This window comes from Elgaria multicarinata, chromosome 1 (assembly GCF_023053635.1).
Source record: "Elgaria multicarinata webbii isolate HBS135686 ecotype San Diego chromosome 1, rElgMul1.1.pri, whole genome shotgun sequence".
Taxonomy (NCBI): Eukaryota; Metazoa; Chordata; class Lepidosauria; order Squamata; family Anguidae; genus Elgaria; species Elgaria multicarinata.
Genome location: NC_086171.1, coordinates 192468665 through 192481655, shown reverse-complemented (window position 1 = coordinate 192481655; position 12991 = coordinate 192468665). Strand labels below are relative to the sequence as shown.

Sequence of the window (12991 nt, the reverse complement as noted above, 5' to 3'; positions counted from 1 at the left end):
TTAGCTGCCTTGAGTTCCATTTTTTGGCAGAAAGGCAGGATAGGAAGTAAATACATAAACATATTCTCAGAATTGTATGAGGGCCGAGAATTCAGGTTCACATCAAACAAGAGGTACAGACCCTGCTGTGTGGTATACATATTCAGACACAGCAGGTGCTGCACCTTCTTGTATATATCCAAGGAAAATGTGTACACACTATTGTTCACTAAATAGTATTGTTCTAGTGTACATTTCCTGAGCATGAGACAGTTACCCAATTTTCAGTCAGGATGTGGGCCCATCGTCACAAGAGGATTGTCCTCATTAGGAAGTCATCTAAAATGAGACAACTTCAGTTTATTCAGCAATTCATAAGATAGTGAATTAAACATCACAGGCATGTTTTATTTAATGAAATATGCAAATACATTGGAAATCTAAATATAAAGAAATAATCCTATGGGCTCACGTTTTATTGTTATTCTATAAACCCTGCGAGAACATTTCCAAAATATCTAGCGCGTGTTTCTACATAAGAAGGTTTCTGTATTCATTGCTGGTTCTCTATATCCTCAATATACAATTTTGTTTGCCTCTGATGTTTCACTGTCTTTTTATCATTGATTAAAATTAAACAGAATCTCACCTATTATAAGTTAACGTGTTATCAGTTAACCTTTTATTTCTCCTTCTGAGAGCAAGTTGCCTGGATTGAAGAACAAGTTTATAATAATATTTTACATCTCTCTCATGAGTCTGACCTTGCTGCACCAACTGTGGTACAGAGGATACAGAAGGCCCTGGTTCAGACATAATGGCCAAGCCATGATTTGGTTGAGGTGAAAAGGTTTCAGGCTCATGTGCTCTTCCTTCCTCCTCCCTGCTCCAGTTCACAATATTTTGCCATAATGTCTGAATCTGTCAAGCTAGTATTACCACACACCACAATTTGCCTGTAATCCAGTTTTGGAAACTATGGTTTGGATTTGGAGGCAAACCATAGCCCTATATAGACAAAGGCCTGTTGCATTTTAATCAATACATGAGTGGGGCTTCACTGACTAGCTCCACTGCTGACATCATGTGCCATGACTATCCCTTTGCATCTGCACACACAGCAGCATTAATATCTGCTGGAAGGGAGCCTTTGCATATACAGTTGTATGTGCAAAGGTTTCCATGTGATCAATCTGGAACCTCAATGGTGTAAGGTTCCACACTTTGCGGAAACTCATACACACAAAGCTTCCCTATCTGCAGATGTTCAGGCTGCTCTGTGTAGATGCCACAGGGAGGGACCAGTTGACCTGTGTGATGTTGGGGGCAGGGCTAGTCAGTAGGGCACCAGTCCCCACTCACATATTGTTAGAATGCATGAGCACATCATTTGCAGAGGGGCTGTGGTTTGTGTCTCAGACATCATGGCAAAATGTGACACACTCAAACCAGGAAGGTAGGGTGAGAACAGGCTGAAAGCCTATTCATGTCATGGACCAGGACCCCCTGAGCCCTCATCCTCAGAGGATCCTGACCTCATTTTCTCAGAAGAAGATGGAGCAAAGCTAACTGTTCAGGTAATGGACTCAGCTACAGAAAGGCATAATGAGATGTCCACCTGCTCAACACCTAGTTCTCCAGCAAGACCACATGGACCTGCCCCCTTGGTCCAGAGGAGGTCACACTGCCATCCTCGGACTCTGATGATTCCAGCCTTGAAGACACCAACATGCTACAGCCACCTCTACATTGTAGCAGCTTCAAGCTGCTAAAACAGACCAGGCTCCTTTAAGAGAAAAGGCCTTAGTCAGTACAGAAATGGGGCCTCACCAGCCCAAATGAAACCAAAGCCCTACTTGAGGCTCAATCACAATATGCTGCTTGCTGGAACAACATACAGACAAGCTTGCCTGGCTTCCAGCCACAGCATCATATGGAGCTCTCCATGGTGCTGTTCTTTTTCCCTTCCTGCCTTCCTGGGAAACCTAACTTGCCAAAAAACCTGTAAAGACCCGATCCATAAGGGAACCCTGTAAGCTAGGCCTCACCAGTGCTAATGATGCTCAGTCCTCACCACGACAGAGCAGAAAAGAACAATTCATGATGGTCAAACTATGGTCTGAACATTGTATCCAAACATGAGTAATTACACTCCTGCCTCCACCTCTTTCTTCTCCCCTGCCCCAGACATAGGAAGCTGCCACTTATAAAGTTGCTGTATTTCTGGATCAGGCCATTAGTCATGCTAGCACATGCTCTACCACTGAGCTATGTTCTCAGTCCCATTATATGCAGGATTATGTCCACGGTTTGATTCTGTTCTTTTTCAGTGCTCCTGCAGAATTCAGCCGCCTGAGAATCTCAGCTTTCTTTTTTTAAAAGCAAGTTTCTAGCCCTTATGCGAGTGAAGATATACTTGAAATTGTGTGAGCAATACCTGCTGAAATGTCACACATTTGGAAAATAAGGGGGGAATCTGCAATTTTGCCTTATTTGCAAAAAGAAAGAAAAAAGCATAGCGTATATACAGTTATGATTATAATGAAAACCCCTCCCTGGAACTTTTTCTGCACAGCCAACCTCACTAGGGCACAAAGCTTGCACCAGCAACCTTTAGGCCTGTGGATGTTTTTCCTTGCCATTGCACAACATTCTCAGCTTGCCAGTGGCAAAGTCTTAAACAATATACACTTGTTCTTGAAAATTTCTGCCTGACATTTTTCTCCCAAGGTCAGATTATCTTGCGTCTCTGAGTTCTTTTGCATTTCCTGCAATTTGGGGCATGACCCACTTTGTCCTTAGTCATCTGGACCCATTTCTTCACCTGGCACCTTCCTGCTCATGGCAAAATATACTCTACTTAGAGTAAATTTGGGCTTCTGCTTTGCAAAAAATGAAAGAGAGCAGGACCTCATAGTACCTTGCACCAATATGAATCTATAGAATAAATTATGTAATGTATCTTTGAATATGTATTTTATGTATGTATTTTTTCGGTCAAAATGCTAATATCACCAGTGGGGCTCTTGATTAAATATTAAGACAATATCCAGATCTAGTAAGCCTCTCCTGTCCAACCCCCAATCTTATAACACTATTAATGCCTTACAAACTTTCCAATAATTAAACAGATTCTAACATTATTTAAGCTTTCTCTAATTACCAAATAATTGAGTTTAATTATAAATGTTTTAAACAATCAGTTGATCAAGTACATTTTGGCTACAATCCTATACCCACTTACCTGGGAGTAAGCTCCACTGAACTCAATTGGGCTTACTTCTGAGTAGATATGCATAGGATTCTGCTTTTAATATTCTTCCATTTATTGTCTAGATCAATTTTTGCTGTTATTAAATTAACAATAATTGTTTGATGTACTTATCAGATCTTTGATATACCCAAGTAAAATGCCTCCAGCATTTGATCTTGAGCACTGCAAACCAACCTGAAAACAAACCAATATTAAAAACTTATGCAGGCATTTTTTGGTTATTATTTTAATAAAAGAATATAAATAATAACTAAACAACATGATCCTAATAAGCATGTTTACTCAGAGGTAAGTTCTATTAAATTCAATAGGAGTCATTCCCTAGTAAGTCTGTTTAGGACTGACACACAGAACTCATTTTAACTTGGTTAAGGTACCATTTGTATAACAATTTCTAATGATTTTCTCTTAAAACTAGTAGAAATAGAATAACTGATCTTATTAGCATAAACAGTTTTCCACCTTCCTCCAGCTATTTCCTCCCCAGTCATTACTCCATTTAGTTTTCGGTCCCTGTTTTCCTTTAACATCTCAGTCTTTCTTTAATATTCATCCCTTTCAAAAAAAAAAAAAAAAATTCAACAAATCATTTGAAAATATCGGAACAAAGACTGATTATTATCCCCCATAGGTTCACAGATTTCACCATTCTGATCTCTCCATTCATTAAAACAACACCAACACCTAAATATGGTTATAGTCAAACTTTCTCCACAATTCCAAATTCTCAACTAGTGTTATTTGTTTAAACACCCCCTCTCCCCAGTATTATTATTATTATTTATTTATATAGCACCATCAATGTACATGGTGCTGTACAGAGTAAAACAAAAAATAGCAAGACCCTGCCGCATAGGCTTAAATTCTAATAAAATCATAATAAAACAATAAGGAGGGGAAGAGAATGCACCAAACAGGCAGTATAAAAGTCAGAGCAAAATCAAGTTTTAAAAGCTTTAGGAAAAAGAAAAGTTTTTAGCTGAGCTTTAAAAGCTGCTATTGAACTTGTATTATAGATGCCATTTCTGAGCACAATTCAGTTTAACTTTTCCCCACTTCAATAACAACTACTCATTGGTGAAAATGTTATCAATCTGTTGTAGCTAGCTTTTCCTTCTATTTATTTGAATTGCACCTCACCTTTGTACTAAGAAAAATACCACTCAAGGCGGCTAAAACAAGACGTGCCATGGCATGACAATTTGTACTGTTTTTGCAATTTCAGTGTACTTGAAATTGATCTAAAATAAATCAATGTTTTATACCAATACAAGGCATGCAATGGCACCTCCAATTTGAATTATCCTTGCAATTTCAAGGTACTTGGAATTTATCTAAAAATAATCCTGCCACTGCTATAATTCATTCATTCCTCCATTCAATATCGGTTTTATCAGAATTGTGTTTCTTTTTTAAAATAGTAATTTTTAACATGGTGTTTTTATTTTTTTATTCTATCTGTTGTTCACTGCTCCAAAATCTTTGGATATGGAGCACTATATAAATATTGTAAATATGGGTGGGAGTGTGTGTGTGTGTGTTTCTTATGCTGCCATGTGTATTACATCAGTTGTGAAACACACAACCAACACATCTCTTCTCCCTCTCTCAACAGCCTTTCCATGCTTTACAACTGCTTCTACATTCCTGACATATTGGAGCAAAAACAAACAACCCTCTGTTTGCTAATACTGGTTAAGAAAAATAAGAAAAACCAAAAAGTTCTTGAACATGTACAGTTCACCAAACTCACTTAAGGGAGCAATCCTATGGGCCCTAGACAGGGTCGGGGGCTATAGGATATTTCAGATTCCCAGATCCGACATCAGAGACAGTATTCCGACCTTGGAGGGGGGAATCTGCACTCCAATCGCCCTCCTTCTCCCCCTTGCAGCCAGTGTTGAGGGAACCAGGCCAAATGCCTTTCCAAGGTTGGGAATGCTACATAGGAGAAGGGGTAAATAGGGCATTCAAATAGGTAGGGAGAGAAAGAGGCTAGAGTGGCTAGGATACAAGCTATCCCAAGACCTCCCCAGCTTCCTTCTCCAAAATGTCCCAGCTCTACAGGCAAAAATGCAGAACGGGAGGACGGGGAAGCGAAGATCACCTGCAGTGCACCTCTGAGTTCAAAGGCTTACAATCATTGAGGGTGGAAGGAATAGGATTGTGTCCTAAATCACTTAAATCATAGTACTATGACGACTACAGGAATAAAATGGTGTTTGCATCTCCTGTCCTGATGATAAACACATTTACTTGAGAATAAGCACCATTTTGTTGTCGAAAAGGATAATATATTTTGAAGTGTAAATAATAAAACGAGCGTCAGTAACCATGCATATACATGCCCATCTGGCCACCCCCTGACTATAAAATTTTGTTTTTAAATAAAAAGAAAGGATGCTGTGGTGATCAGAATCAGACCTGGTGCTTAAGCCTGGCTTGTTTGCCAGTGCGCCACCATCCACTGCTCTTCAGGTGGTCATTTGGGGTTCTACCTGGATTGAAGGGCCTGGATTTCAGTTCTGAGGTCCACCCCTAGCTGCACCACTGGTGGTCACTCAAACACCTAACTCTGGCACATACTGTTGGGAGGCACAACTTCTCCAGCCCACATGTGGGTGGCTGACAAAGTTTGCCAGGGTCCATATTGGCGGTTCGCAGACCCTGCCTGGTCAGAGTTGCTCTGAGTTACACAAAACCCAGGAAGCATCATGCTAGTGGTTTCTTAAAGTCATAAATGCCTTACAAAGACATTAGAGAAGTTGCAGGTAAAGGGTTAATCAGCCCTAGTTAATAAGCTAGTGCCTTCTGCCAGCACAGTTTTAACAGGAACATTGTTGGGGCCCTAACCGCAGCAAACAATAGCTGGAATTGTACTAGCAAAAACTAGTTCAGCGGTATCACTTGCCAATAATTTTAAAAACAGATTTAAACATTCCTTTTTCTTTCCCCGCCCCCATTCTTTTTCATACTGTCCAAGTGAAGGGAGAAGATGGGAACTGGGGAAACGCAGATAAGTTTCCATCCCCTAACCTCAAGTACCAAAAGAATGTGTCCTTAGTACCTGCCAAGCATGAAACTTCAGACCACAGATTTGAAGGAGGAAAATGTGTGTGTGTGTGTGTGTGTGTGTGTGTGAGAGAGAGAGAGAGAGAGAGAGAGAGAAATAAGTGCTCAGCTATGATAACAACAGTGTCAAGCATCTGCTTGTTGATTTTTTTAAAAAATAAAGCAGCAGCATTTGGGCACCCTCCAAGATTTCAAAGATCAAACAGGGATCTTTGGAGTACTAAAGTCTGAAGTACTAAAGGCAATGCGTAATAGGTGTGTATATAAGAATATTCAATCTCACAATGGACAAACACATGCAGAAACATTTTACAAACACGAAAAGCAGTAACAGGTGCAGGTGGTAGTGAAGCATCACACCAGCATTTTGTGTGTATGTGCATGCATTTACATGCATGTGCATTATAGTCAAAATGCTCGCTCTCTCACCCACCCACCCACCCACACACCCCAAGTCAGAAATTTAAAATCTAAAGATCTGAAGTGAGGGAGATAAAATCAGAGGAAACTTACTTGTATTTATGTATGCGTTAACTTTAACTATTTTTTTAAGGCATACCGAACATCTCAAAATCAAAGTTAGAGACAGCATTTGACTGGGGGAAATCATGAGAAAATATGCACCATCCCGAGTAAACAGGGTCAGCTGGTGCATATAAAGCCCAGAGCCCATTTAGGACCAAGATGCAATCTTAAGACCTTTTCATTTCTATGTTCAGGAACCTATAAGCCAATGCTGACATTAAAGACACAAAATAAAAAGCTGGGAGGAAAAGATCGCAAGTCACTGTGCTATCAGAAGAGCCAGATCCATACCTTTCACATGAAACTGGGAAAGCTCCTTGTAGCTTGTCTATCAACTGCTCAAAGCTGACTATTCTGACATTAAAAAATCGTCTTCAGCCATTTTCTGCCTCCTTCCCAATACGTGCCTCAAAAAGGGACAAGCAAGTACCAACACAGCACTAAAAACAGTGGTACTTATCGGACCAATGGTATCTCAACCCCAGTCTTGTCAACTCAATAGTAGCATCATTGCAGTGTCTCAGACAGAGCTTCTTCCCCGAGTTTGCTACCCAATAGTCTTTAAACAGGAAATGCTGAGAAAAGGTGGTGGGAGAGGGGGGAGGAATTCAACCCCGAGCCTCCTGCATGCAAAGCTTACATTCCAGCACCAACCTTGAGCACTTCCCAAATATCTTCCTCATCTAAAAAAAAGAGGACCCACACAACTGAAAATAATCACTACAACACTAATTCAACCAACAAGAAATAATTAGGTTTGCTTGATACATTTAAGAGAAAAGCTCCAAACTCCTAATTTACAAAAACCTAGGCCACATGCCTGATAGTCCTGATTTTTCCAGCATTTACATACACACTTGCGGCTAGGGGTCTAAAGTTAATAAACCACAAACAAGAATCGTCAGCTTACCTTCTATGTCATCTGGAATCGTGGCATAAGTGTTAGAAAGGTTAAGCTTCTGAATGTCAGGGTGTTCTCTATTTACAGTCAAGCTGGGTGATGTCACTAGATCTAGCATTTCCTTATACCTGGAGGAAAACAAAGAGGGGGGGCAGATAATTTATTCATTAATTATGCACGCTTGCTAATGATTCCACCTTTTTTCCCTAGGAGTACAAATATTAAAGCTGATTACCTTAACCCAGGCTTCATATAAATTCTACATAAACAACATTCAGGAAAGTTTTCATCAAAGGGAAAATGCTGAATTAAAAACTCAAGCATTTGCTTCCCTTGGAGATTACACCCATCTGATTAAATGTTTTCCTGCTCATCATGGATTTTGCCATCAGAAGATTACATTTATGTATTACTTAAAATGCCATGAAGAACAAGCAATGTATTTTAGTATTACCATCACCTTCCAATGCCTGCAGTAACGTTGGAGATGGCTGTAAGTTACAGAAATGTCTGGAACAAGAATGATAGTGTTACAGAGTTGTGGGAGATTTAGATAGGATATGTCCAGGTTAATCCCAATGGTGGTAACCCTTAATATAGTTTTCTTAATGTAATTTAAATGGCCCTAGTTTTTTTATAGGATTCCTGCCAAAAACATTAGAGTTTCCCGTCCTGAAAAACGTTAGATTTCTGTGATCACAGGCCTTGATACCAAATCAAACTGAAGAGACTTCTAAAGTTGCATGATTAGGCATCATTATACATTCTTTACCAGGCATAACTCAAGTCTTCAGATTAAACTACCAAACACACCAGCCCCCCATCGACAACTAGATTTACTTGCCAGTGCACTTTGAGAAAGGGGTAAGCAACAATGCACCAGAGGATCACCCAACTCCCCAAAGGGCAGAATTTCTGCATATTTAGGCTGGAAAAGGTCCAGCAGCTTGTATGACTTTTTCTATTTAAATGTGCATAGGATCGCACCCTAAGCGGATTCGTTGAACTCTTACGGTCACAGCCATTGCTCCTTCCATAAATGCTTCCCTCTCTCTGTAAATGAGTAAATGGGGTCCAGATGTTACCCAGTGCACTTGATAGCTGGATTTGCACTGGGGACCACCAGCTGTGATTCCCTGAACTAGTACCAAACACTTTATGAAACTTTGGGGAGTCTTGCAAACTTAGAGGTATTGTTGAGATACTCGGCTAAATCTACAGACCCTGAATTGGTTTATCCAGTTTAGCATAACAACTACTAAATATCAGAGCCTCTAAATTCAACCAATGGATATAGCCCAGAAATAGGGTGACCATATGAAAAGGAGGACAGGGCTCCTGTATCTTTAACAGTTGCATAGAAAAGGGAATTTCAGCAGGTGTCATTTGTATATATGGAGAACCTGGTGAAATTTCCTCTTCATCACAACAGTTAAAGCTGCAGGAGCTATACTGCAGCTATACTATGACCAGATTTAAAAGAGGGCAGGGCACCTGCAGCTTTAACTGTTGTGATGAAGAGGAAATTTCACCAGGTTCTCCATATATACAAAGGACACCTGCTGAAATTCCCTTTTCTATGCAACTGTTAAAGATACAGGAGCCCTGTCCTCCTTTTCATATGGTCACCCTAATCTGTACTAGTACTTGAATTTTGAGAGAAAAGGTAGAGGCCTTTAATAAAATCCAATAGCTTCCCCCCTGCACCCCCATTCCCACCAATTTTAGCCAAATCATGTCCTTTCTAATCTTTGCTATCTAAAACAGTAGCTAACAGGGTCATCACAAAAGATTGGAGGTGGGGGCAGGCCTTCTCTTGTCTCCCTGTAATTTGAAGACTGATTTGTATATTTTATGTAATGCACCTAAATCCTCATTTAAAATGTGTCAAATAAACAGCCTGCAATCATGGGATCTCCCCCAAACTAATGTTAATATTCATTGCTTGACATTTGCAAAATGTCAGGTGTGCTGGTCATTCAAGTATTATTATTTTTTTAAAGCTCTGATGAAGGTGATCAGTGGAAGGTTCAACGGGAAACTGACAGCTACATCAACAACATGCAGGAAGTTTAGTATGAAATAAAGCATTTACTGATGACAGCAAACAGGGAAAGCAAACATGCTTCCTGCAAAAAAACCTCAGCTATGTTCAGAGCATTGAGGATACCAATATGGTTGTAGAAAATGCTGGAAACAAATTGCAAGCTTGTCTTTCTTATTCACTAGAAATAGGCCAGTGAAATTTCAGCAGTGGCATGCTTTGGAGTAATGGTGAAGTTGTGCATTCGGGGATGAGGTGTGTGTGTGGAAGAGTTACAGCCCTTCCTCTCCACCACTTGACCTGGCCAAAGTCCAACACTCTGGGTCAGTTCACACAGATCTTCTTGGCACATTGACAGCCACCATTTTTAATATTCGAACCACAGTAGGAGCTCTCTGTTGCTTATCATTATGTGCGAACCCAGAGAGGGTGGTTGGTTGGGCTGGTTGACAAGCCACCCAGAACCCATGGGGCTGTTTCAGGGCTGCAGGTGGCTTGTGAACCACCCCAACAATCCAACTGCACCAGGTCCACACTTAACAACAAGCTACGATGCACTCCCATCATGGCTCGAGTATTTACAACAGCAGTCGCCACCACAACGAGAAGCCCTGTGGGGAAATTCAGCCCCGGTGGCTTCTTGTTACATGAGAACCAGGTCTCTGCTTGTTATGCCACACTTGCTTATTCTTGTTGGATTAAACACCAGTATGTTGTGGGCTGCAGCAAGAATCTTGGGGTGCTTCCAGATAAGGCTTTTATTGTGCAATTGCATTGCCTCATTCACAGAATTTTCTGGGGATCCAGGCAACATTGTCTTTGATTTGCAACCCTCCTTTGTTTTTCCTCCACTACTTTTATCTTTTTTTTCTTACTAGAAGAAACATCCCTTAAGGAAGAAAACACAGAATGGCTACATAATGCCTTTTGATTGTTAGCACTAGGAGCCCTCCATCTGGATGAAACTTTGCTTGCTTTAGCATCATGCATCATCACAAGCCCAGAGATCTTCTCCACATAATTTGGAATCTGCATGAAACAACTGCCTTCAAGTTTTAGATTATGTGCACGATGGATGGGAAGGGCACATACCTGATTCTCCACCACATACTGGGCCTATGTTTTAGTCTGTAGTGTAGCACCCATAAAGGCAACTGAAGTTCTATTCAAAAACATAGCCAGGGATGAATTTCAGATGAAGGAAAGCACAGAGTCTCAAACATGCCTGGGAGAATGCACTTGTACTACTCCTGAGTAATCTCCATGGAAAGGAGCACAAATGCAGGGTTCAAACCCTCACGGGTTCACCGCCGCCCCTGGTGCTCTGTTCCTCCCCTCCCCACTGTTCCTCTCCTCCTCCTCCCCGCTGCTGAAGAGAAAGGGGTTGTGGAGGGGGGAGACTGCTCCTTGCTCCATTTTCTTTCTTTTCTTTCACCTTTTTAAATCATTTTTATTGTGAATTCTTAAACAAAATAAAAATCATAAAATAAAATAAAAAATAAAGTATAAATAAAATAATAAAAATAGACATATACAACTACATACTTCAAAAGCCCCAGATTCAAATATCACAATTTCTAAATGAAGAAAGAACAAAAGGAAAAGTAGCATGTATTACACATAAGCGTCAATAGAGGCAGACCAACTATCTGAGCAGAAGTCCATTCTTAAATGATGCGCGTATGCCACTCTTTCAAATGTTGCTAATGTTGTTAAGTCTTCAATCCATTACATTATAGGGAGTGTGGTTTTATCTTTCCAAAGTCATAGAATGATTCTTTTGGTGGTCAAAAGGGCGCAAAAAATCCATTTACGCTAACTATGTGTTATTTTCCAAGAAGCCGGTACGTAATTTAAGATAACATGTACATCTGAACATATTACCTTTTTGTTGTAACCAGCAGCCCCACTGGCCTGTGGAGGTGGCCCAGCCGCGATTTGGCTCGCTGAGTTGCCCCCTCACTCCCCTGTCCATGCCTGACTCCAGTTTTTAAAAACTTTTTATTTAATTGCGATGCTCTGCTGGACCACAGAGGCGGAGGCAGTCCAGTGACCTTCAACTTGTTGGCCGCCCCCTCACCATGTCCAGGCCAACGGTGACCAATCGGGGTCACCATTGGCAAGGCCACGCCGCCGCTGTAACATCAGAGCAAGGTGACAGATGGCAAATGCATGTCTGCGCCTTGCTCAGAGGAAAAAATTGGGGTAAGTCCCTGACTTTTTTTTTAAAGCAGAGCTTTGGGGGAATGCCCTGGGATGGTTCTGCAATGGCTACTGCATCATATAAATGACCTGCCGCCACTGTGGATCCACCCTGGGGGGTTTCCCTCATCAAGACAAGCCCCCTGTTCCACACGCCCTGCCCAATCTTAGAAATACACTGCATTTTGGTATGTATTCAGTGATGAAGGGCAGTCATTCTGCATATGCTAAGAGACATTCTGTATTTCACTCCACGTTTTTCAGGCTGAGGTCTGGTGCTCAAAGCAGGCTTCATACCTGAATCCTTTGCTAAAATGAAGACTGGACAGTATTTTCTTTTTCAACTGGGCACTGTAGTGACTCTCCCCATTGCTATATGCAAACAAAATAAATAAACTATCGTGGAGCTCTGCCTTGTATGGCCAAAAATACCAGAGGCTGGATCTACACTACTGCTTCAAAACATTTTATAACAGTAGTGACAACTGTTGGGGACTAGGACACACTCCATATATAGTTTTCAAAATATTTTCAAAGTGTCATATCCTGCTTGGTGTAGATCTGGCCAGAATCCACTATAGTGACAGAGATGGGCCCAATTCAGGCTGCACAGGAAAAGATCTAGACATGCATTGTCTCTCCCAGCCCCACTTTCTTTTTCACAGCTGTACAGAGCAGATTGTACCATTTGTTAGCCCTGTCGTCACTCCACGTCCCCCGGGGCTACAGCATTAAGGCTAAAGCATGACTGTGCTTTTAGATGAGTGCTCCGCAGCAGTGTCAGGGAGCAGAACTTAGGAGATGACAGCTGGGCAGTAGGGGAAGAGGAGAGGGGAGGAGAGCAAACTTCAAAAGGCTCCCACTGCTGCTAACGGATTAAAAGCATATGGAAGGTTCCAAGCCGGGGCCCGAACCAGCTCACCTTTCTATTTACCCCTGTGTGCTTTTGTTCAGCTACCTAAGCTGCAGACAACTACCTACAGTCAGAGATAAA

At 41.2% G+C, this 12991-nt stretch overlaps 1 protein-coding gene across 3 annotated transcripts in view; it reads right to left on the bottom strand.

Moving 5' to 3' along the window:
- The window catches only part of EYA2 (EYA transcriptional coactivator and phosphatase 2), a 183598-nt gene that overhangs the window by 105363 nt on the left and 65244 nt on the right, over nt 1-12991 (bottom strand). Inside the window, exons 1-2 of one of the 3 annotated variants that reach the window (XM_063145837.1) lie at nt 7761-7844; nt 257-318 (exon numbers count right to left, since the gene is read on the bottom strand). Coding sequence is in view for 1 of the 3 variants with exons in the window: in XM_063145829.1 (XP_063001899.1) it covers nt 7761-7869 (109 nt within the window). In the remaining 2 variants the exon portion in view is untranslated. Of the gene's footprint in view, nt 1-256; nt 319-7760; nt 7880-12991 lie in introns of those variants that run through there. The other 2 variants (XM_063145829.1, XM_063145845.1) reach the window with 2 other exon arrangements.